At 29.7% G+C, this 24,588-nt stretch overlaps 1 protein-coding gene across 4 annotated transcripts in view; it reads right to left on the reverse strand.

Moving 5' to 3' along the window:
• The window catches only part of LOC107453683 (uncharacterized), a 303,673-nt gene that overhangs the window by 104,813 nt on the left and 174,272 nt on the right, over positions 1-24,588 (reverse strand). The window contains exon 3 of one of the 4 annotated variants that reach the window (XM_071177770.1): positions 8,491-9,728. The exons of the other annotated variants lie outside the window; for them this stretch is intronic. Coding sequence (XP_071033871.1) covers positions 8,732-9,637 — 906 coding nt within the window. The 5' untranslated portion in view covers positions 9,638-9,728 and the 3' untranslated portion in view covers positions 8,491-8,731. Of the gene's footprint in view, positions 1-8,490; positions 9,729-24,588 lie in introns of those variants that run through there. 4 annotated transcript variants of the gene reach the window in all.

Raw genomic sequence — 24,588 nt, forward strand, 5'->3', positions numbered from 1 at the left:
ATATATATAAATAAAGGAGAGAGAGAGAAATAAACTATTGCTGGTAAGATATATTTTCCTTTAAAATAGAAAATGCTTCTTAATGCAATCAATTGATTTTGAATAATTAGTGATATGAATTTTTTTCATTTTCAAGCAATAAGTAACAACATATATGTTTTCTATGCATATACTCTTCCGATCTCTGAGGTAATATAGAAGGATTTATTAAGAAAATTATTTTTATTGTTACATTATTACTAATAAATTTCCGCATCTATATGTTTTCAATATTCCAGAATAATCATTTTCGAGTTTTAAATGATCTATTTAGACAGCATTACAAACATCACTCATAAGTGAAACTTAAATTTTTTTCTCTGTAAAAAAATTCATGATCAAGTTATCGTATTGGTCGATCTTGCCGGCACATTGGGTGCATTATCCGTACAATTCATTTGTACCGTAATCATTGTACCGAAATTTTTACAGTGATAATTTAATTAGAGGGGTTCAAAGATTTTATGGTAATTATTACTGAAAATATTACGATGTATCGAGGTTTTGTCCCGTAACATGTTCTGGTTAAAATTGATTTTATAGTAAAAGGTACCGATGCCCTGAGTCCCGGTACTTATGAAATGTAATTTCGCATCTCACACATTTCTCCCACCATGTGCAAAGTGCTAAAAATGAGCACTTTCAGCTTTAATTTGAAAGCATGGGGTCTTCAAATTGGACTATAACTTGTTTCGAAGCTACTTGGTCTCTATTTTGCTGTAAACTATGTTATGAAGGTATGTTTTGAGAATTGAGTTGTAATAAGTATAACGTTTGTGCATTGTGTGCTAGTGTATAAAAACATTTAAGTGACTTTCCAAGATAAAAAGACTGTCAATGTATTAATTGAAAACTATGCAAGTTTATCTGGATATTTTCCTACACATTGGGTGTGTGTTGTCAGGTCACGAGAAAGACTTTTTCCAAATTAGAATTTCCTTAGCATGCACTAACTGAATACAAGAATGTGACTAAGGAGAGCTGAGTCATGTGAGTCTTATGCAAGGTATGCTCGGATGAGTTGCTCAGCAAGATGATACACTACTGCCGGGGGCAGCAAAAGGGCCCTTTGTCTCTCCCTGATGGTAGATGAAACTCTGCTCAGCCCCGAAAGTGAGCAGCTAACGACCATTGACGGATGACATCAGAAATCTATAATGCTATGCCGACACCTAAAAGGCTGAACCTCCAGAAAACACCTGTGGTTGACATTCCAGTTCCTCGTCCAGTTCCAATCCAGTTCCTCGTCGATTGAATGGACAATTTTCCAAGAAGTCCTTAAAGCTGACACGCACGAACAGCGTTCCATACACACCTAGTGACGAAATCAAAATTTTTCCTTCAGGTCAGACTTGCTGCAGAAAGTCTGTATCGAAAACTTTTGTGAACAATTTTAAAACCGACCGGTTCAGGGAATCGAAGAGATTCCTGAGAATTTTTGATAATTTTTACCAACTCAGTTCTCAAATAATACCTTCAATCCTGGTCACGGCACCAATTGTTATATCTTATTTTTTTATTATTCAAAAAATAAGATGTAAGCCCTGAGTCCCGGTACTTATGAAATGTAATTTCGCACCTCACACATTTCTCCCACCACGTGCAAAGTGCTAAAAAATTAGCACATGCAGCTTTAATTTGAATGCATGGGATCTTCAAATTGGGCAATAACTTGCTTCGGAGCTACTTTGACTCTATTTTGCAGTAAACTATCTTCTATTATTGAACTAGAAATTACGTTTTTGGCGGTAAACAAGAATTTTAAAACAGTTAAAGAGCTCTCATCTACCAAATGATTATTTTAATTTTTCAAAAAATGTTGTTAGGATATAATAATTTTTCAGACGGTGTTCAAAACACGAACATCATAATTATATTTCATTTCTTTGAAATACAATGCGCTTTCTTGTTGTAAATATTATTTCTACTGAAATAAATGGAGAAAAAAAACATGTTTGATTTCCTAAATATGTAAAAGGCACAAAAGGTAATACAAAAGGCATTGTTTTAACAAATGGACTTTTAGAAGAAGCTTTAAGAATAAGGTAAAAAAAAAATAATGAGTATAAATAATGAAGTTACTTTTAAAGTTCATTTGGATGAAGGCTGAAATGTATGGAATCATCTTTCATTCGAAATGAAAATACATAAATGAGAGTTTACTTTAGAAAGACAAAACAAACAGTAAAAATAATGAATACGTTACTTATTTCCATTAATGTTATGGGAAGCTTTACAATTTGTCTTTGAGTAACAAAGCAAGTGAAAAATATTATTTCTCAACAATTTTATTATTCAAAATTTGCGTGAATATAAACAGGATATTTTTAAAAAAAATACTTTGGAAAATAAGGGAAAAAAATTTAGTACATACAAGATTTCAATATAATAATTAAATTACAAGCACTTAACAAAAACATGAAATGCATCTTGAAGAAATAACACAATGTGAAACTCAGAACAGGTGATTTTAAGAAAAAAAACTATTAAATACGAATTAACGACAGTTAATAATTATATTAACTAGTGTATTGAAAAGAGTTTACAAAATAAAACTTTTCCCAATTCGTAATTAATTAGTTTTTTTTATTTATTCGCTCATTATGAAACATCCGAAAAAAAAGATATCTCAAATAAGGCATTTGCTGAATTAAGAAATATTTTATTTTATAAACGACATTGAGCAAGGGAACTATTCTTGAGTGTATGACTAACAATTTTTAACTCCCTAGCCTTATAATTTTAAACCCAATCCAGAAGACAACGGAGTTCCTAGATAAAGTATATTTTATTTTCTAACCGTCGTTGAACAGCCGACTCAATTTCATGGGTTTACGACTACTAATGTTCAACTCTGTAGCCTTGTAATTTTGAACCAATCCAGAAGACAAGGAACTCCTGGATCTGTACCCTCACAGGTACTGATTTGTTATGGGAACATGGAGGACTTTGAGACTCGACAGATTTAACGTGCATCAGTCACCATTTACTACACGGGGAGTCTTCGACTGGCGAGGATAGAACCCACGACCTCTTGGACATGGGCCCAGCGCCCTACCGACCGGGCTATCCCGGCCCTAGATAAAGTATAGGGAGAAACTTGATGGAACTTATTTGCATTTGCGTTACATGGTGAAGCAAACCTTCCACGGTTAGTCAGACGCTGAGGGATTTCTAACTCGTGATCTGTCTACCTCTGAAGATATTTTACATCATCACTGTGGTCGATGCAAAGCCGGGTGTGGAATTCTTACTCTTGTCATCTCATTGGGGGCAAGCACTTATTCCCTGAGCCACCACCTCTCATTAAGAAATATTGGAGTAATTTCAAATTAAACCCCGACAAGGCACATTCTTGAATGTAGAGCAGGAAACAAGCATTTCAGACAGCCGGGGGCCGAGCTCGATCTTATGGACCATTATACGCTAATCTCAAATAAAAACTATTGATAAATAAAGTACCATATTTCTTTTACAAAATTAAATAGGATAAATCGGTTAGCGGTTGATTTTCATACGTAATACATGCGTAGCGGTAGATTCACATACGTCTAAATGAAAATACAATATTTTATGGCATTTTTTCTTAAATTAAGCTTTAGCAAGAGCAATAAGTCTTACATTTGCAAATATTGTGGAATAGTCAAACATGATCTAATCTAATTATAATCTAACGTCAATACCAAACGCACGATGATTAATTGACGTACCATTGATTCTTATAATAATTCTAACTAATATTGTGGAATAGTAAAACATGATCTAATCTAATCATAATCTAACGTCAATACCAAACGCTCGTAGATTGATTGACGTACCATTGATTCTTATAATAATTCTAACTAATATTGTGGAATAGTTAAACATGATCTAATCTAATCATAATCTGACGTCAACACAAAACGCTCGTAGATTTATTGACGTACCATTGATTCTTATAATAATTCTAACTTTATCAACAACAAAAAATTTTTGGGATAAATATGAGAATGATGCATAAATAGCACTATGAGAAGCTTCAATGCAGCCACTGTGAATGTGGGGTATTTTTTTTAATATCAGTTGGAAGTTTGTGTGATATTTTTTCAACAGCTTGACCTGGTAATGGCGGCTGATAAAAACGCTTTTAACAGACACTTTTAAATGTTAAAAAATACACAAATTAGAAAACTTTTAGCTGTTTATTAGTCCCATAATATCTAAGCTAATAGATAAAAGAAAATTTTACTTCTTATATTAATGTTAATGATTTTCAAAATTTTTATCGGAGTTGTCTTGATTTACAAATTTCAATTCAATACGAAAAAAATCTAACATTCATTTGCAGTAATCACAATGGGGAGGGCGAAAATTAATTTACAGTTTTTGGTATAAAACTCACTGCATATTCATATTACACTTAATATTTACAGCATTTATTTATTCATTTGTTACCTTCTTTTAATTAATTTCTATTTGAATAAATAAATTTTAATGACATTAGTCAAATGCTCTTTTTTTATTTAAAAGTCGTTATCCTTATTTTATTCTCAACGAATGCATAAATAAATTTGGTTTTCCCCAAATGTATTCATTCTACTTGGAAATGCATGGGATTGGCAAGCTGATTAATGCAATAAGTAACATTCCTGATTATCTTCTGAGACATTGTAATTGAATATAACGCGGATTTTCTCATTGCTTATTCAATTTTTTTTTCGTTCAGTAGTTCACTAACAAAATCCATTCAATTGTGTTTAACAGTTACTATACAGAAGATGTTAAAATCTACATAGTTGCGATCAAATTGTTTGAGAAAATTCAATCCTTTTCTAAGCTTGCCAAGGGATAGATAATGCACTAGAACAATGATTTATTTAAATAATAATAAACAGTGTGCTATAGAGAATATTTTTTAGAAAAATACTTTTTAGGTAACTGATAATTAATTAACATTATTCTCTTTAGAGTAATAGTTACGCGAACTAAACTAAAGAATAATAAATAGTAAATATATCGATAAACTGAATTGAATTTCTAACCAAAAATTCACAAAAATTGCGGCTTTATTTGCGTTATTTCTTGTAAAGAATTGAAAATAATAAATGAAATACTATGTTTTGATTAATGGTAAGACTTGTTATTTATAAATCTACCAATTTTTATTCTTCTTAGTACGATTCTCATGTAAATAAAGTGAAAAATAATAAAAAGTAAGTAAATGTTCCGAAATTGATAGAAAAAATCCTAATATTAAAGTTGTTTTATCATTGTGTAATAAAAGCATATATAAAAAAACACTATCAGGGCTTTTAATTGTAGTATAATAACTTATATAAAATATTTTTAACATCATGGCATGGTTTTCATTTAGTAAAAGTGGAACGAATAGGGTTTTTCTTGCATTGTAGGATACCGTGTGCCGCATTTCAAGGACCTAATGTTTCCTTACATTAATTGAATTTCCTAACAAGAAAAAGCATGTTTCCAATAGATCTAATCTACATTGTTTATCATTCTCTTGAACATTCTGGGTAATTTGAACGGAAGATCTTTCATCTTCAAATTATGATTTTAAATCCAATCCAACACATTTGAAACTGAAATAAAACGCATGTTTCTATAATAAATCAGGTATATGAAACAATTACGCAAGTATGACTAATTGTCTAGCATACATTTACACTGCTGAATATTTTTTCAAAGATCTTCCGAGATCTTATAAAATATATGCCGCATCGAGTCTAACCAGACAGAAGGGATCCTGTACTATATTAGTAGTTATTTCAATTACTTTCTATGATTAAGAGTAAAATTCGAAAAAGTGCATAATTTATTTCATAATCACTTTAGTATCCAAAAAAAAAATTACAAACCTTTTGATTTCGAGTTAAGAGATTAAAATTAAATTATTTTAACATTTATACATATATCTTTAATTATTGCAATTCTCATTTTCCAGAGTGTAACAAGAACGTAAGGTAGTTTCTGAAAAATCAAGACTTTGACATGATTGATTGATGGAGGAAAAATTCATTTATTTTATGGAGAAATATTTTACGGTTCTGACCAAAACAATTTTCAATACCATGTTTCAGTTTGATGGAATAATTTGTCTGATTCGTAGCAAGCTGTCAAGGAAAAATGCAGAATGCTCATAAATCACCGCATATATATTTATAGAATACTTATTAAAAATGAAGTCAGAAAATAATACACTAGGAATCACAAATTAATGTTCTGGAAATAAAAAATAAATACGTCATCCACGTATAAAAACCACAACTTAAGAAGACGAAGCAGAGAAAAAAATTAAAAATTAAAACATGTCCGACGGAGGAAAGTAATAGAAGTAAAAAAGAAGATTATCGGACTCGTAATTTCATAAGGCATATTTTATTTTATTTTTTTTTTTCGTATTGCCTTTCTCACTGGTAATTCGTCTGATTTCTATATGCACTGTTCATTTGACAAGTTTTTCTAAAAGTTCAGTTTGAGGACGGTTATTGTAAAACACTCTGATTATAAATATGTCAAGTTTCATTTTCTATGAATCATTTATATTTTCGACTTAAGAAGTGGAGGGTAGCTACAGGACTTATGACTTAAAAATAATAAGAGTGCTAACTTTAATATGAAAAAAAACTTTCAGAGTTTACACTGCTTATGAACGTATGGAAAAAGTAATTTTTTATGTGAAATAATATTTTTCCTCACATTAAAAAAAGTAAAATATTAATACCGGTAGCTTATTTCTATAAATACTCAGGATAATTTCAAATCAGCACCTTGAGACTTATAAAAACTAAAGTTTAACATAATGGATCGAAATTTGAAATTGTTATAAAACAACTCATGAATGTTTGTTGCGTTTAACTTTGAATGTATTCCGAAACGAAAATATTTCTGCACTGACTTTTAATATGAAAACAGTTTGTTTAAACTGATTTTAATTCCCTGGATACAGTGTAATTTGTGTCACGTGAGACTATCACAGCTCATGAAATAAATGTTGCATCAGCTTTTCGAATAGGCAATGTGTATTTCTCCTGTCGTCAAGTTGAAGAAGTTATTTACAGAATCATGGCTGAATTTTTAGAAATTGCAGCAATTTAATATAAATATTATGATAATATATTAATATAAATATATATTCAAATATTAAAATAATGATAGAAAATTAAAGAAGTAAGTTTTCATGTGAACAAAAGTGATTAAATAATACTGGTCTTGTAAAACTTGAAACGACAAATCTAGGGTACATGACTTTCAAAAAATATTTGAGGGAATTTTTGTGGTGACAGAAGTCTGTTATGACTTTTGTGTGGCTTATCTTCTTTTTTTTAGAGAAAACTGTAGAAACAAAATTACTAAAAAAGTTGGAAAATTAAGTATAATAATACCCACAATTTTTAAATTTTATTTTATTATTTTTTTCTTTTTAATTTTCAACTTTTTAAAATCAGAAAGCAAGGGAAATTTAAATAGCCAATAACATTAAAACAAACTTTGTTTGCAACATTTAAATAACAATTGTAACTAGTAATGATATCAGGAATAGAACTACAGTTGTACATAGAGCTACAGAATACTATTTAGTTAAAAAGCAGTGGACGTAATAGCGATTGATGATAAATTCAATTTTGTGATAAATTCTGCTTTTAGTGGTTGAAAATTGTTAAAAATTGCATTTTCAGCTGGTGCAAATGTGATTTGATCTTTCTAGCTATTCATAAAGAGGATGAAATTTAAAATGTTGATAAATACAAGTTTCGAATAAAAAGGCAATAAAATCTAGCTGTAGAGTTCAAAAAACAGTTAAAGCTTTTTCTAATTTCTCCAAAATCAAGTTAGGCTAGTCGAACATTTTTTAAAATTTTTATTGACAATAAATTTTTATTAAAACGATCAAAATCGACTGTGACTTGTAATGCTATCATATACTACGCTCCATTTATGTACAAGATAGTCAGAATATAATTAAATTTTTAATTGGTGAGCTATTCTGTTAGTAGTATATGGGGGGGGCTAGAGGACACTTTTGCCATTTCCATANCTCTAGCCCCCCCCATATACTACTTCTGTTAAATGATAGTGTTAATTAATACAGCTTGTAGTGGTCAAAAAACGATTGAAACTTGAAAAGTTATTCAGCTCGTAGCTTCTTTTAAAGTTGCATTTGAAAGATCTATCTAATTTGAAAGTAGATCAGAATTTTGATTTAAGGAAATTATATTTATCTATAATATCGCGTTAAATACTTTTCTAGCATTTAGACAAGGAACTCGAGATCTACCCAAAATTAAAGAGCTCTAACTCGCTGAAAACGTAAATGAAAACAAGCTGGTGAAAGAGTGAGAAAACATTTTAAAACTTAATGTAGTCAGAATTGCGTGTTATTAATTAGGAAATTTAATGAAAACACTGTGTTTGCTTAAACACTATTTTATTATCTGCCAAATTATACTATTATTACATTTGAAGCTAAAAACAATTTTGCACATTCAAGTAAAAAATATGGTTAGAAGTACGTGAATTGATTTTCGAAAAAATAACGCATTGCTAAAAAATCAAAACTTGTCATTAGCACGAAAAATGCTGCTCATGTTGATAACAATTCCTGAGGAAGCTCAATAGTAGTGTATCAAATAATATAAAGTTTTTTTTTCCTTCTTCTGTTTCACACTCGAATTATAACCTTCTTCATCAAATTCTAATGGATTGTGGGAAATCCCGCAACAGGTGGTGCGCCATAGCGAAAAGCCTTTGCTTTTTCACATTTCATAAATGGCTTTCCAGTACAGGCAATATAAGTCTGTTGAGTTTCAGCCATTCGTCCTATAGGAATAATTTTACTTTCCAGATCCATTTTGTGTGGAACTTCAGAAGCCACAGACTTGCAAGTTTTGTGAGCACTTTCAAACAGTACTCCGTTTGTCACAATCATTATTTTTTTGTTCTTTTTGAATGGAACATCTCCTCCAAGTTCATTTTTTATTTTGTTAGGATCGACCGCTTCTCTCGACATTTTATCAGAAGCACTTTCCATGCTGTCATCTCTTTGATAGGTTTGCCCATTCAAAATCTTTTTTTCCTTCTCATCACTCTCAAGTGAAGGGTCAGCTTCTTCTGAACCCGATTCCTCATACAGTAAATCAGCATTGATGGATGGAGAATTGAGGCCATATTCATATGGCATCTGATCAATGACAGTTTTGGCTCTGTCGTTGTTTAGAGTCAAGTTTTCACTTAACGATGTCATCTTAGTGTTATTCAATTCAACTAGTTCTTTGACATATTCCACTTTTCTCGGTCCATCATAATATTGCTTGCAGAATATGCAAAACATTTTTATAGTCACGCCATGAAAGGCCGACTTTTTATCTCCATTGTAATAAATCTCGCCATGAGAAATGCTTTTTTTCTCTTCATTTTCAGATTGCTGATAGACCGTGTTTTCAAGTCCATATATATGTCTGCCACAAAATTCACAAATTCTTTTATCCGTTGCACATTTTGAGATAGTTTGGGAGTTTACATCCGTTTTCAGATGAACTCCACCGTTCATCTTGTAGTTGTTATTCACGAATGCATTTGGCATCATATCAGATACCAACATTTTTGTTCCATCGCCTTGAAGCGACTTTTCAATCCAAGCAGTCTTTCTACTGCCATCAAAACACAACTTTAAAGATTCCTCTTTTTTGAAGCTGCAAAAGGAAAATTTAACTTTAAGTGTAAAAAAAAGCTTTATTTTAATAGAATCATGCTAACACCGAAGAAAAAAATATCCTTTTGTTAAATTAGAGATTATATTTGAGTATAACCAGTAAAAAAAGTGCGAAAAAAGAAGAAAAAAACTAGACTTAGGAGTGAATTTTGGACATTTTTGGAAATTCAGAATTTTTAGGAAAAGAATTAATAAAAGGAGCAAATTTAGAGCAAATCAGAGAGCTTTGTAGTAGCAATAGACTATTTAGAGGCAATTAAATATGTATATTCTCCTAATATAAATATTTATCTAATCATGAAATTGGTTATTTTAAATAATCGTCGAATTGGTGTTAAAAATTTCCTTTATATTTTAATAAGGCGAGCCGAAAAATCCCAATTGATTATTATTCTTATATAATCTATCACAAAAACGAACTTCTAATGAAGATTGAAAAAAGTAATTAATTTATTCAATTATAATTATTTATTTATTATAATTATTTATTTATCTAAGTTTTTAGAGAGAAATTCAGGTATATTAAAAGTATTATCAGATATCTATTGGTAGAAAGTTACATCAACTAAGATTCGACATAACGCAATTTTTTTACTTATTTCTAAACTACATTAAACTGGACTTTTTCAAAATCAGCTAATTAATTTCTATTTCAATTTTGTTAGATATTGGGCTTTAATATTGTTGACTTTAAAATTCAAAAATCTAACTAATACGTAGAAACAATTCTTTTCCAAGAAAAAGGAATTGTTCAACATTTTAATATAATATCAATAGATTAAAAAATTAATCGCAGTTTTAAAAGGATATAATATTACAAAACATAACTACCAAATAACAACAATACTGAAGTGCATTGCATAGCGATAAATGTGGCCAACTTCAAAAAAAAAATTTCTTCCGAACATTATATAATTAAGAAGCGCATATATAATTTAAAATTTAATGGAAATTTAATTACAAATGAATATTTAACTTACAATCTTTTTCGAAAATTACTTATCGCACTCAAAATTCTATTCATTTTAGAGTTTTGAGAAAAGCTTTTTCCTTAGCACAAACTTTGGAAAATAATTCAGTAAGAATGAAGATTCTAGTTTTGTTACCAGATTTTTTTTATCATTGTCGACAAACCTCTGTTAAAGTATTTTTTTTCACTGTTGCCATATTATGTATAGATGATCTATAAATACGTAACAATTTTAATTCGCAACAATAAGAAGACTAAAAGTGGTCAGGGATACAAGATTATAAAAAACTAGTGGGTTGCGCCCCCTGCTCTCTAACGCTCGCCAACACCCGAAAATTGCTATGCAATCTTATGTGGTTTGCTTAGCAAACGAAGCTCGCTTTGCTCGCTACTAACTTAGGTACATTGCAAATGCACAAAATTCTAAGAATTCAAAACAATCATTCAAATCCATATAACAACTTTTTTTTTAAAAAAAATGCATCTTTTTAGTAAACACTAAGTCATTAAAATAAATTTGAATTCAAATAAATGACATGTAATTCGTTAAACCTATTAGAAATGTGCTATAGTATAAAATCTTAAGATAAAATTTCTGAAACTGATATCTCTTTAAAAAGACTACAATTTTGGCTATAATTAATCGTCAAATAAATTCGTAATATAAAAATTCGTGAAAAAAAGCGCTTTCGACAAAATACTGACAGATTGCCGCAGCTGATAGTGTGATAGCTGACATTTGGTGAGAATGCTCTCTCTGGTAATTTCAGTTTCCGTTCTTAAAAGCGCTATATGTTGTACCACCTCAGCCAGATTTGGCATGTGCCATTTTTAGCGGCAATCATGGGTCGATTTTCTAGCGTTGCCATTCAGAAAGTTGTAATGAGACTTTTTTTTTGTTTTTGTCTCCGTGTATGAGAAATATATATATAGATTAAGCGTGTAACTAAGTTTTTTTTTTACAAGAAAGTTATGAATTTTACACTGTTCAGATTTGGAAAAAAGAGTTATAACATTTCTTAATTAATTTTACTTTTCAGTACATGGATTATATTCATTTTAATTAGTATCTATTGCCAAACTTAATTATGTATGATTGGTATCAATAATAGCATGGCAATTTTTTTATATTTTACCTAAACGATTTAGAACCAATTTTCCAATAAACTTGATTTTTAATGCATAGCCTATATTACCTGGTCAAACAATATACAAATTTGAAATGACAGTTGACAAGTTTCAAGCGCATTAAAAATAGACTCAAATTTTCAAAACTTGACAAACGTGAATGTAACGAAACAAAGTTGATTTGATGAAAACATAAAGTTGTCAACAAAAATTTAAAAATAAATGTAAGAAACCAAAACTAGGTAAAATCATAGAAGCTGAGAGGTGGGAAGCAACTAATGTGGGGTATTTTTTTTTTGTCGTATGCCTGTTTAGACAGTGGAGGTGCGATTGTTCCTGTTTTTCGGTGGTGTCATCTATGGCCAGGAATTCGACTTCTGAAACTCAATTCACACAACCACAACCCGTTTATAGGGCGGGTCACATTTACGCACAAAGAAGAAGGGACATAGAACACACAGAGAGAGAAAGAAACATCCATGCCTTGCCCGGGATTCGAACCCAGGACCTTTCAGATGCAAGGACAGTTCCCTGCCCCCTACACAGGCCGGTCGGCAACTAATGTCTCTAGCTAGGGAATCAACATTCAGATGAATAAAATAAGATTCCAGTGCATCAAGATGAACCGACGATGAAGGGGGGGGGGTAAAATATTTCTAGCAATGCGGAAATTGAATGTATGCCCAAAATTCATGCAAGGTATAAGCAATTGAAAATTTCTCAAGTTTCTAGAATGTTTGCTAAACAGACAAAAAAGTTTTTTTTCTCTTTTTTTGTTCTATTTTTCCTTTTTTTATCTCTCTTGATCTCTGGAGTCTTTCTAAATTTTGCTTTGTGCCTTTATTTTTATTTCTCAGCAGCATTGATTTCTTTTTTCCGAATTATTTTTTTCGTTGCATTCACGTCTGACAAGTCTTGAAAATGAGCTCCTGTTTTTAAATCGCTTGAAACCCGTCGACTGTCATTTTAATTCCGTATATTTTTGAACCGCGTGAAGTTTTCCATCAGGTGATATCTTTCGACTTCAGTTTCTTGAGATTATTTAATTTACATAGCTTATAGTTTTATTTTATTTAGCACACAGTACAAAAAATTAATTAAGTATCATTTACTTCAAAAATAGTTCATCGATCTTTTACATTTCTCTTAAATGAATTATTGCCATTTCTTCATTAATTTTGCTATTTAGTACATATTTTATTTTATTTCAATTCTAGCACCTACTTACCAAAATTAATTAAGCATCATTGGCATCAAAAACAGTATGGCGATTTATAGTACTTCTACTAATTGAATTCATATTATTTTTCCCTCAATTTATCTATTCAGTAAATAACTGACTTTTATTTATTCTAATTAGTAAATTTTACCAAAATTTATCAGGCTTTATAAATGTTAATAACAGCATAGTAATTTTCACCTTTCTCCTAAACTATTTATTTTCCTATTAATTTTGCTTTTCAGTACATAACGTATTCACTCATGATCTGTCACTAACTCATGATCTGTCTACCTCTGAAGATATTTTACGTCATCACTGTGGTCGATGCAAGCCAGGTGAGGAGTTCTAACTCTTGTCATCTCATTGGGGGGGGGCAAGCACTTATCCCCTGAGCCACCACCTCTCATGAAGAAATATTGGCGTAATTTCAAATTAAACCCCGCCATGGCACATTCTGAAATATAGAGCAGGAAACAAGAATTTCAGATATCCGGGGGCCAAGCTCGATCTGATGGACCATTATACGCTAATCTCAAATAAAAACTATTGATCAATAAAGTATCATATTTCTTTTACAAAATTAAATAGGATAAACCTGCTAGCGGTTGAATTGCATACGTAAATACATGCATAGCGGAAGATTTACATCCGTCTAAATGTAAATACAATATTTTATGGCATTTTTTCTGAAATTAAGCTTTAGCAAGAGTAATAAGTCTTACATTTGCAGATATTGGTGAATAGTTAAACATGATCTAATCTAATCGTAATCTGACGTCAATACCAAACGCTCGATGATTGATTAGCGTACCATTGATTCTTATAATAAATCTAACTTTATCAAGAAAAAATGTGTGGGATACATATGAGAATGATGCATAAATAGCACTAAAGCTTCAATGCAGCCACTGTGAATGTGGGGTATTTTTTTAACATCAATTGGGTTTTTGTGTGATATTTTTTCAACAGTCTAACCTGGCAATGGCGGCTGATAAAAACACTTTTAACAAACGCTTTGTAATGTTAAAAAATACACAAATTAGAAAAATTTTAGCTGATTATTAGTCTTTGAAAATAAATTAATATCTAAGCTCATAGATTAAGGAAAATTTTACTTCTTATATTAATGTTAATGAATTTTAAAAATTTTATCAGAGTAGTTTTGATTTACAAATTTTTATTCAATGCGAAGAAAATCTAACATTCATTTCCAGTAATCACAATGGGGAAGAAGAAAATTAATTTACAGTTTTTGGTATAAAACTCACTGCATATTCATATTACACTTAATATTTACAGAATTTATTTATTCATTTGTTACCTTCTTTTAATTAATTTCTATTTGAATAAATAAATTTTAATGACATTAGTCAAATGCTCTTTTTTTTATTTAAAAGTCGTTATCCTCATTTTATTCTCAGCGAATGCATAAATAAATTTGGTTTTCCCCAAATGTATTCATTCTACTTGGAAATGCATGGGATTGGCAAGCTGATTAATGCAATAAGTAACATTCCTGATTATCTTCTGAGACATTGTAATTGAATATAACGCGGATTTTCTCATTGCTTATTCAATTTGTTTTTCTTTCAGTAGTTCACTAGGAAAATCTATTCAATTGTGTTTAACAGTTACTATACAGAAGATGTTAAAATTTACATAGTTGCGATCAAATTGTTTGAGAAAATTCAATCCTTTTCTAAGCTTGCCAATGGATAGATAATGCACCAGAACAATGATTTATTTAAATAATAATAAACAGTGTGCTATAGAGAATTTTTTTAAAGAACATACTTTTTAGGTAACTGATTCATTATTACCTTTAGACTAATAGTTACCCGAACTAAACTAAAGAATAATAAATAGTAAATATAACGATGAACTAAATTGAATTTCTAACCAAAAATTCACAAAAATTGCGGCTTTATTTGCTTTATTTCTTGTAAAGAATTAAAAATAATAAATGAAGTACTATGTTTCGATTAATGGTAAGACTTGTTATTTATAAATCTACCAATTTTTATTCTTCTTAGTACGATTCTCATGTAAATAAAGTGAAAAATAATAAAAAGTAAGTAAATGTGCCGAAATTGATGGAAAAATTTCAAATATTCAAGTTGTTTTAGCATTGTATAATAAAAGCATATGTAAAAAAAACACTATCAGGGCTTTTAATTGTAGTATAATAACTAATATAAAAGATTTTTAACATCTTGGTATGGTTTTCATTTAGTAAAAGTGGAACTATTATTAAATCTTTAAGCTTTTTTTTACATTTTAGGATACCGTCTGGCGCATTTCAAGGACCTAATGTTTCCTTACATTAATTGCATTTCCTAACAAGAAAAAGCATGTTTCCACTAGATCTACATTGTTTATTATTTGCTTGAATATTCTGGATAATTTGAACGGAAGATCTTACAACCTCAAATTATGATTTTAAATCCAATCCAACACATTTGAAACTGAAATAAAATGCAAGTTTCTGTAATAAATCTGGTATATGCAACAATTACGCAAGTATGACTGATTGCGAGCGTACATTTACATTGCTTAATATTTCTTCAAAGATCTTCCGGGATCTTATGGAGTATAAGCCACATCTAGTCTAACCAGACAGAAGGGATCCTGTACTACGTTAACAATTATTTTATTACTTTTGATGATTAAGTGTAAAATTCAAAAAAGTTCCTGATTTATTTAATAATCACTTTAGCATCCAAAAAAATTACAAATCTTTTGATTTCGAGTTGAGAGATTAAAAATAAATTATTTTAACATTTATGCATATATCTTTAATTATTGCAATTCTCATTTTCAAGAGTGTAACAAAAACGTAAGGTAGTTTCTGAAAAATCAAGACTTTGACAAGATTGATTGATGGAGGAAAAATACATTAATTTTATGGAGAAATATTTTACGGTTCTGACCAAAACAATTTTCAATACGATGTTTCAGTTTGATTGAATAATTTGTCTGATTCGTAGCAAGCTGTCAAGGATAAATGCAGAATGCTCATAAATCACCGCATATACATTTATAGAATCCTTATTAAAAATGAAGTCAGAAAAATAGTACACTAGGAATCACAAATTAATGTTCTGGAAATAAAAAATAAATACGTCATTCACATATAAAAACCACAACTTAAGAAGACGAAGCAGCGAAAACAAATAACAAATCAAAACATGTCCGACGGAGGTATGTAATAGAAGTAAAAAAGATTATCGGACTCGTAATTTCATAAGGCATACTTTATTATTTTTCTTTTTTCGTCTTGCCTATCTCACTGGTAATTCGTCTGATTTCTGTTCATTTGACAAGTTTTTCTAAAAGTTCAGTTTAAGGACGGTTATTGTAAAACACTCTGATTATCAATATGTCAAGTTTCATTTTCTATGAATCATTTATATTTTTGACTTAAGAAGTGGGGGGGGGAGCTAGAGGACTTATGACTTAAAATAATAAGAGCGCTAACTTTAATATTTAAAAAAAAACTTTCAGAGTTTACAGTATTTTTTTATGTGAAATAATATTTTTCCTCACATTAAAAAAAGTAAAATATTAATACCGGTTGCTTATTTCCATTAACACTCAGGATAATTTCAAATCAGCATCTTGAGACTTCTAAAAACTAAAGTTTTACTTAATGGATCCAAATTTGAAATTGTTATAAAACAACTCATGAGTGTTTCTAGTAATGATATCAAGAATAGAGCTACAGTAGTACATAGAGCTACAAAGTACTATTTAGTTAAAAAACAGTGGACACAATAGCGATTTACGATGAATTCTATTTCGTGATAAACTTTGCCACTAATATAAATTTTCTACCACTAAAAAGTGGTAGAAAATTGCTAAAAATTGTATTTTCAGCTGGTGCATATGTAATTTGATCTTTCTAGCTATTCATAAAGAGGAAGAAATTTGAAATATCGATAAATACTAGTTTTGAATAAAAAGGCAATAAAATCTAGCTGTAGAGTTCAAGAAACAGTTAAAGCTTTTGCTAATTTCTCCAAACTCAAATTAGGCTAGTCGAAAAATTTTTGAAATTTTTGTTGGCAATAAATTTTTATTAAAACGCTCAAAATCTACTGTGACTTGTAATGCTATCATACACTACGCTCCATTAATAAATTTTAATTATATTCTGACAAGATAGTCAGAATATAATTAAAATTTTAATTGGTGAGTTATTCTGTTAAATGATTGTGTTAATTAATACAGCTTGTAGTAGTCAAAAAGCAATTGAAACTTAGAAAGTTATTCAGCTCGTAGCTCCATTTAAAAATGCATTTGAAAGTAGGTCAGAATTTCGATTTAAGGAAATTATATTTGTCTATAATATCGCGTTAAATACTGTTTTTAGCATTTAGAAAATGATCGAAACTTTCAGGAACTGGAGATCTACCCAAAATTAAAGAGCTCTAGCTCACCGAAAACGGATTTTTTATTACAATTTCGAATGCAAGGTTCCTCTTTTACGTAAATGAAAACAAGCTGTTGAAAGAGTTAGAAAACATTTTAAAGCTTAAATGTAGTCAGAATTGCGTGTTAGTAATTAGGAAATTTAATGAAAACACTCTGTTTACTTAAACACTATTTTATTATCTGCCAAATTACATATTATTACATTTGCAGCTAAAAACAATTTTGTACATTCAAGTAAAAAACATGACTAGAAGTACGTGAATTAATTTTTGAAAAAATAATGCATTACCAAAAAAATCAAAACTTGTAATTAACAGGAAAAATGTCACTCATGTTGATAACAATTCCTGAAGTAGTTCAATAGTAGTGTATCAAATAATATAAAGTTTTTTTTTCATTTGTTTCACACTCCCAGCCTCTCGAATTGTAATCTTCTTCATCAAATTTTAATGGAGCGTTGGAAATCCTGCAGCAGGTGGTACTCCATAACAAAAAGCCTTTGCTTTTTCACAACTCATAAATGGCTTTCCAACACAGGCAATATAAGGTTTTTTAGTTTCAGCCTTTCGTCCTGTAGGAGTAACTTTATTTTCCTCATCTATTTTGTGTGGAACTTCAGAAACCACAGCCTTGTAGGTCTTGTGAGCACTTTCAAACAGTACTCCGTTTGTCACAATCTTTATTTTTCTGCTCTCTTTAAATGGAAGATCTCCACTAAGTCTAATTTTTGCTTTATCACCCTCTACTGCAACACTCGCCATTTCATCCGAAGCACTTTCCGTGCTGTCATCTCTTTGACAGATCTGTCCATTTAAAATCATTTTTTCTTCCTCATTACTTTCAAGCGAAGGGTCAGCTCCTTCAGAGCCCGATTCCTCATTCATTAAATCAGCATTGATGGATGGGGATTTGCGTCCATTTTCAAATGGCATCTCATCAAGGACAGTTTTGGCTCTGCCGTTGTCAGGAGTCAAGTTTTCACTCAACGATGCCATCTTAGGGTTATTCAATTCAGCTGGTTCTCTAGCATATTCCGCTTTTTTTGGTCCATCATAGTATTGGTTGCAGAATATTCAAAACATTTTTATAGTCTCGCCATGAAAGGCAGACTTTTTATCTCCACTGCCTCCTTTTTTATCTCCATTATAATAAATGTCGCAATGAGCAATGCTTTTTTTCTCTCTATTTTCAGATTGCTCATAGGCGGCGGTTTTAAGTCCATATAAATGTTTGTCACAAAATTCACAAATTCTTTTTTCCGTTACACATTTTGAAATAGTTTGGGAGGTAACATCCGGTTTAAGATGAACTCCACCATTTATCTTGTAGTTGTTATTTACAAATGCATTTAGCATCGTATCAGATATGAACATTTTCGTTCCATCGCTTTGAAGCGACTTCTCAATCCAAGCAGTCTTTCTACTGCCGTCAAAATACAACTTTAAAGACTCCTCTTTTTTGAAGCTGCAAGAAGCAAATGTAACTTTAAGTGATAAAAAAAGCTTTTTTATATAGAACTACGCTAACAGCTATAAAAAATTTTTCTTTTGTTAAATTAGAGGTTAAATTTGAGTATAACCAGTAAAAAAAATGTGCAAAAGGTACGAGAAAACTGGATTAGGAGTAAATTCCGGATGTTTTAGGAAACACTGAATTTTTAGGAAAGGAATTAACTAGAGGAGCAAATTTAAATGCGGATTTTACGATACATCATATTTGTTTCCCATTTCGGTACTGTCAAAGGGCTTTGTGGTGCCAATAAACTATTTAGAGTTATAGCCATAAAAATATATATATTCTCCAAAAATATATATTTATCTAATAATCAAATTGGTTATTTTATCTAATCTTCGAATTGGTGCTAAAATTTATCTTAAAATTTTAATTAGGCTATATCAAAAATCCCAATTGATTAGGATTCTGCTAATTTAAAATATATAATCGATTGCAAAAATGAATTTTTCATGAAGATTGAAAAAAGAAATTTACTTAATTATATTGATTGATTGATTTAAGTTTTTGGAGTGAAATCCGGGTATATTAAAAGTATTATCAGATATCTATTGAAAGCAAGTTACATCAACTGAGATTTGATATAACGCGATTTTTTTACTTACTTATAAACTACATTAAACTTAGAGGAAAGCACGATTTTCGAGAAATCAATTCAAAAGAACTGTTTTTTTTTTTTCNGAAGAAATTTTCTCCTTATAAAAAAATTAAACGAAAAATTTCCTTTCTTCGAATTCAAGAAAGGGTGAATTATTCATGAAGCTGAAGCACTTATATGCTCATTTTATCACTTGCTTTAAGGACCTGTAGAGTTGTTCTGCATCATTTAGATAATAACGTCTTGAATAAATTTCTAACATTAACTATCTCATTAAAAGCAACATTGGCAGAAGAGCTCCCTCTCATTTATTTTGTAAGAATAGATCAGAATATATGTTTAAATTGATTTAGAAATGTTTCAGAACTATGTATTTAGCTTAGTGCAATTATATGTGCACCTTTGAACACAAGCACTTAGTTGAAGAAAATAAACACGAATTGAATGATTAATTTAAACTGATCGATCTTTTAGTTTAGAGTAATATAACTGTCAATTTTTGCAGAAAAAGTAAAAATGAACCTGTACACAATAACATGTTAAGCTAAACGTGTGGAACTACATGCTTAACTAAATATAATATTACACCTTTAAATACAAGCACTTAAATTAAATGGACATGAATGAAATTACACAAATTTATTGCAATCAATAATTTAACTAAGAAGAATAGAAGAATATAAAAGTCGTTTTTTGCAGCAAAAAGTTAACGTAAAATTCTAATTTATTTTTCATTGATTTTGGTCTGAAATAGGATGATACTGTATTACTCAAGTTAAATAATTAGTTTTGCAAAAGTTTAACACCGTGACATGCAGTTTTGATAACTCTTTTTTTTCAAATGTTTTTCAGAACCTTTAGACTTCAAATTTAACTGCGTATAACTGTATAAAAATAAATAACATAACTAAAATCTGTGCAATTGAGTTAAAATTTTGTTATAAAATATGACGTGCAAAAATAGAAAAAAATGTTAAAAAAGGTTTTGCAGGATATTTTTACTTAAACATTTTCTTTTAAATTATATTTTCATGATTTTCAGCTATGTAATTAAAAATTAACGTTTGCAATCGGCATCCTCTGGTCATGAGTTCTTAAAATATACACAAAATCTTAAACACTGTCGCATTTTAAAATTAAGGTAATAAATTAATTATTTAAGTCAAAAATATTTTATTAAAATGAATTTCATTTTATTTGATTTTATCTTCAAGGTTTGAGCTTGAAAAAAAAGTTAATACCAAAAAGAAAATTTCACACAAAACACAGATAATCTGCTAGTGATCACCATGTTAAACACAGAATTTCACATCTTTAAATAGTCAAACACTATACATTTATGAATTACGCAACAGGATATTTTTTTAAATAATATACACTATTAGCATACGAATCAACCAAATTTCATTGAGATACAAACCCGGGTCTTTTCCCTGTGCTACATGGCTTCTCACTATTCAGATCGCTAAAAATTATGTCTGCATAGTAAAATAGATTTAATGAGTTTTATTAATCTTTCGCTTTACTGCCATTTAGACGCTTACAACATTCTCAAGTTTCAATTAACATTTCTAATAAGATGAGTTGCATATTATTTATTTCTATTTAAGAGGAATGGCAATTAATATGCATTGAATGCAAAGCAATTAATTTACATGGAAGTCATTAACTTAAATACTTGAAAGAAAACATTTCAAGAAGTGATCTAAGAATGTGAAGTCTTTTAAAATTTTACATAGCGCAACAAATGTATAAACTCAAAAAATATTTTATAAAGAACTTGTTTAATTGTCTTTTAATTAATTTTTGCAAAATAATCAAATCTCACATTTGAAACTAAAATAATTATTTCAGAAATTTTATTGCAAATGTCTCGTTTTGTGTATGAACATAAATCGAAGCACTTATAGTTGGACGGATTTATATTTCAAGAGAAATTATTTTATGAAACATATTAGGTTTTCAAAAATCTCACTAAACTAATAAATCAAGATATCAAAATAAAGTACTTTATAAATTCTCATTCTAAGAGTAGTAACAAATCTTACAAAATTTTTATAAAATGAGATTTTCTGTAAACTATATTTTATTATACAGCATATATTATATTAAAAAAATATTTTAATACTTAATATTCTAATTCTTTATTAAAAAAGTGAAATAGCTTAAAAACTTATGTTTCAATAAAATATGTCTTGCCTAATAAGTTAATAATAATACGCCACATTTTATTTTATGTAAAACTATTAATGTACCTAATTAATATGCATATTTATGCGTCACAATATGTGCATTAGCCTCAAATTATTTTTAAATTAGTCCATAGATAAGCTTTTATAATATATTTTGATGCATGTTGATTATAATATTATTTGAATGGCGGGATAACTTTGGTTCATTTTGAGATGCAAAGCCTTTAGTTTCAATGTATGATTCTTTTATACCCCTATTTAATAGCATAAGTAATCTGAACGTACATTAGTTTAAAATATTCTAGAAACTATTTGAATGAAAGAGGAAAATCTAACTTTCTTAAACTAAGAACTAAACTGCATCTTTACGAGAGTCTTTTAAGATCTATCTCGAGATTTGCATCGGAGATTTGAAATTGTGATGATACAGAAGATTTAAAAACTTTAAAGAGGAATTTTTCAAAATACATTTGGTGGAGTTAAAGTAAACGGTCATTGAGAAAAAAAAATATTTAAAGCTTTTCAGCATTTTTTAAAAATAATCTGATATGGTAAAATTCATAAAAAAAACCAGTGAATTAAATGAGTTGGCCATCTGGCAAGAACGCATGAAAATCGTTTCCGCAAGAAAGTCTTTTTAGCAAAGCCCATGGAAAAAAGATCTCGGGGTAGTCCCCCGCTTAAGGGGATCGACTGTGTTGATAATGGCCAAAACATTCAAGTTAAGAGAGTATTCGCCAAATGTAGAAAAGTTATGGAGAAGGTTAGGTAGAACCTAGGACTGTCGAGAAACTAAAAACGATGAAGAACATAAAATTGCAGCTGGGTCCATTCTTTTTAAGCAAATTAGACCATTATTCTATTAAGGCCTATGACAGTTAATTATTATTATAGTATTATTCTATTATTAACTATTAAAGTTAATAATTATTTTGCAAATGCCTTTTTAATTTATTTTATAACTAGCGTAGAACAGCCGACTCGGTTTTGAGTTTACGACTATCAATATCTAGCTACAAAGACAACGCGTAATTCTGAACCCAACCCAGAAGGCAATGAAACTCCTGAATCAAGCATTGGAACAAACTAGCCATCGTAGAGGACTATTTTAATGGAACTACCTCGCATTTGCTTAAAATGTAGAAAATGCACGAAAACCTTCCGCGGTCAGCCCGAGGGCATGGAGATTCAAACCCATGATCCCTTTACCATTGGGGATATTTTACGTCAACGCTGTGTACTTGGTGAGAGTCGGAAACAGAATTATTATTAACTATTCACCTCTGGAATTCGAACCTGGGTCACCTCGTTGAGAGGCGAACGCCTTATAACCTGAATACACGGCTCTGAAAGAGAGATTCAAATTGAAACAAAAGGCAATAAATTTTGCATCATAATCTTGTAAAAACAGAAGAAAAAATAAAACCCTATTACGACAAGGCATCTGAATGCCTGGACTGCCAAACTTATATATGCTTATTAAGAAAAGTATAAATTGTTTATTTATGCATTCAAATTACGTTCATAAATTATTGTTAAAACCTATAAACTCAAAAAATACTATTAAACCTAAAATATTTTTCAATGAAGATTTAATACATTGTTTTATACTTTTTTGTTAACATTCTTTCATTTACCTGGTCAAAAAAAGGGAATAAGATTTCAAATACGAATGGTACAAAAATTTTCTTTCTTCACCTTTAAAAAAGTAAAGCTTAACCAGCAAAGGAATTTTAAATGATGCATAAAAACAATGCTAATTTCTTACTGAAAACATCTTAGAGAAACCAAGGCACTTTTTTTCAAATCACCTTTTTTTTAAACCTACTGCTTTTGAAATGGAATGTAAGATGAAAAAAAATTTTATTTCGAAAAAAAGTATATATATATGTATGTAAAAAATTTTTGTACCACAAGATTTTAATTAAAGTTTTCCATATAACAAAAGGTAAAGGTAATGAAAGAAATGATAAGCATTTATAAAAAATGTTTAACTTTAAAAAAATTACATGTAATTCTAATTTGTAAAGCAATCTGTGTAATTGTTTCCAAAATTAAAATGGAAGATTTACATTTTGATTAATAATAAGTTAGTTTCACTTTAATTAAATTAAAGTTTAACGTAACATTTTCTTGCGCTGAACGGAAAATAAGTGTTACACTTTGAAAAAATGCGTCATATTGAAAAAGAGAGCATTTAGAAAAATAAGCAATGCACAATATGGGTAAAAAATTTAAATTTAACTACAGGTTAGAGCTAATCTTAATTGCAAAGATTTACGTTTTCAGCACGAAAAAAAAAATACATCTAAGGCAAACACAGAAAAATGCAGCAAAAGACCTAAAATTTCATGTTTTGAAAGGAAATTTTGTTGTGATTTAAAGGAAATTTTTTTTTCAGAATTATAACTGATTTTAAAGTTATTAGTCTTTTAAAGTTTCTCAATTTTTACCAGCAATGAGCGCACAACGTTTGTTGTGTCAATTGCAATTTCATGCTCGAGACTCTTATTTCAAAAGCCCATTCATGATTTTTCAACTCATTGAGCAAACAAAAATTGCTTTTGGCTATAATTATTATACAAATTGCACTACTGAAATCGAAGAATGAGTTGCTAGTTTTTAAAACAAAATTATGGAAAAAACAAGTTCTCCTTCTCATTTTCGACGATACAGCAATCCATCCATGCTGCATTGGGTTAGTTTTGAAGATCATTTCGTAATGAAATCACGCGATTTGAGACGAAACAAACTCTCAAATATATGACGAAAATGCTTTCTCAA

This window comes from Parasteatoda tepidariorum, chromosome 2 (assembly GCF_043381705.1).
Source record: "Parasteatoda tepidariorum isolate YZ-2023 chromosome 2, CAS_Ptep_4.0, whole genome shotgun sequence".
NCBI lineage: Eukaryota > Metazoa > Arthropoda > Arachnida > Araneae > Theridiidae > Parasteatoda > Parasteatoda tepidariorum.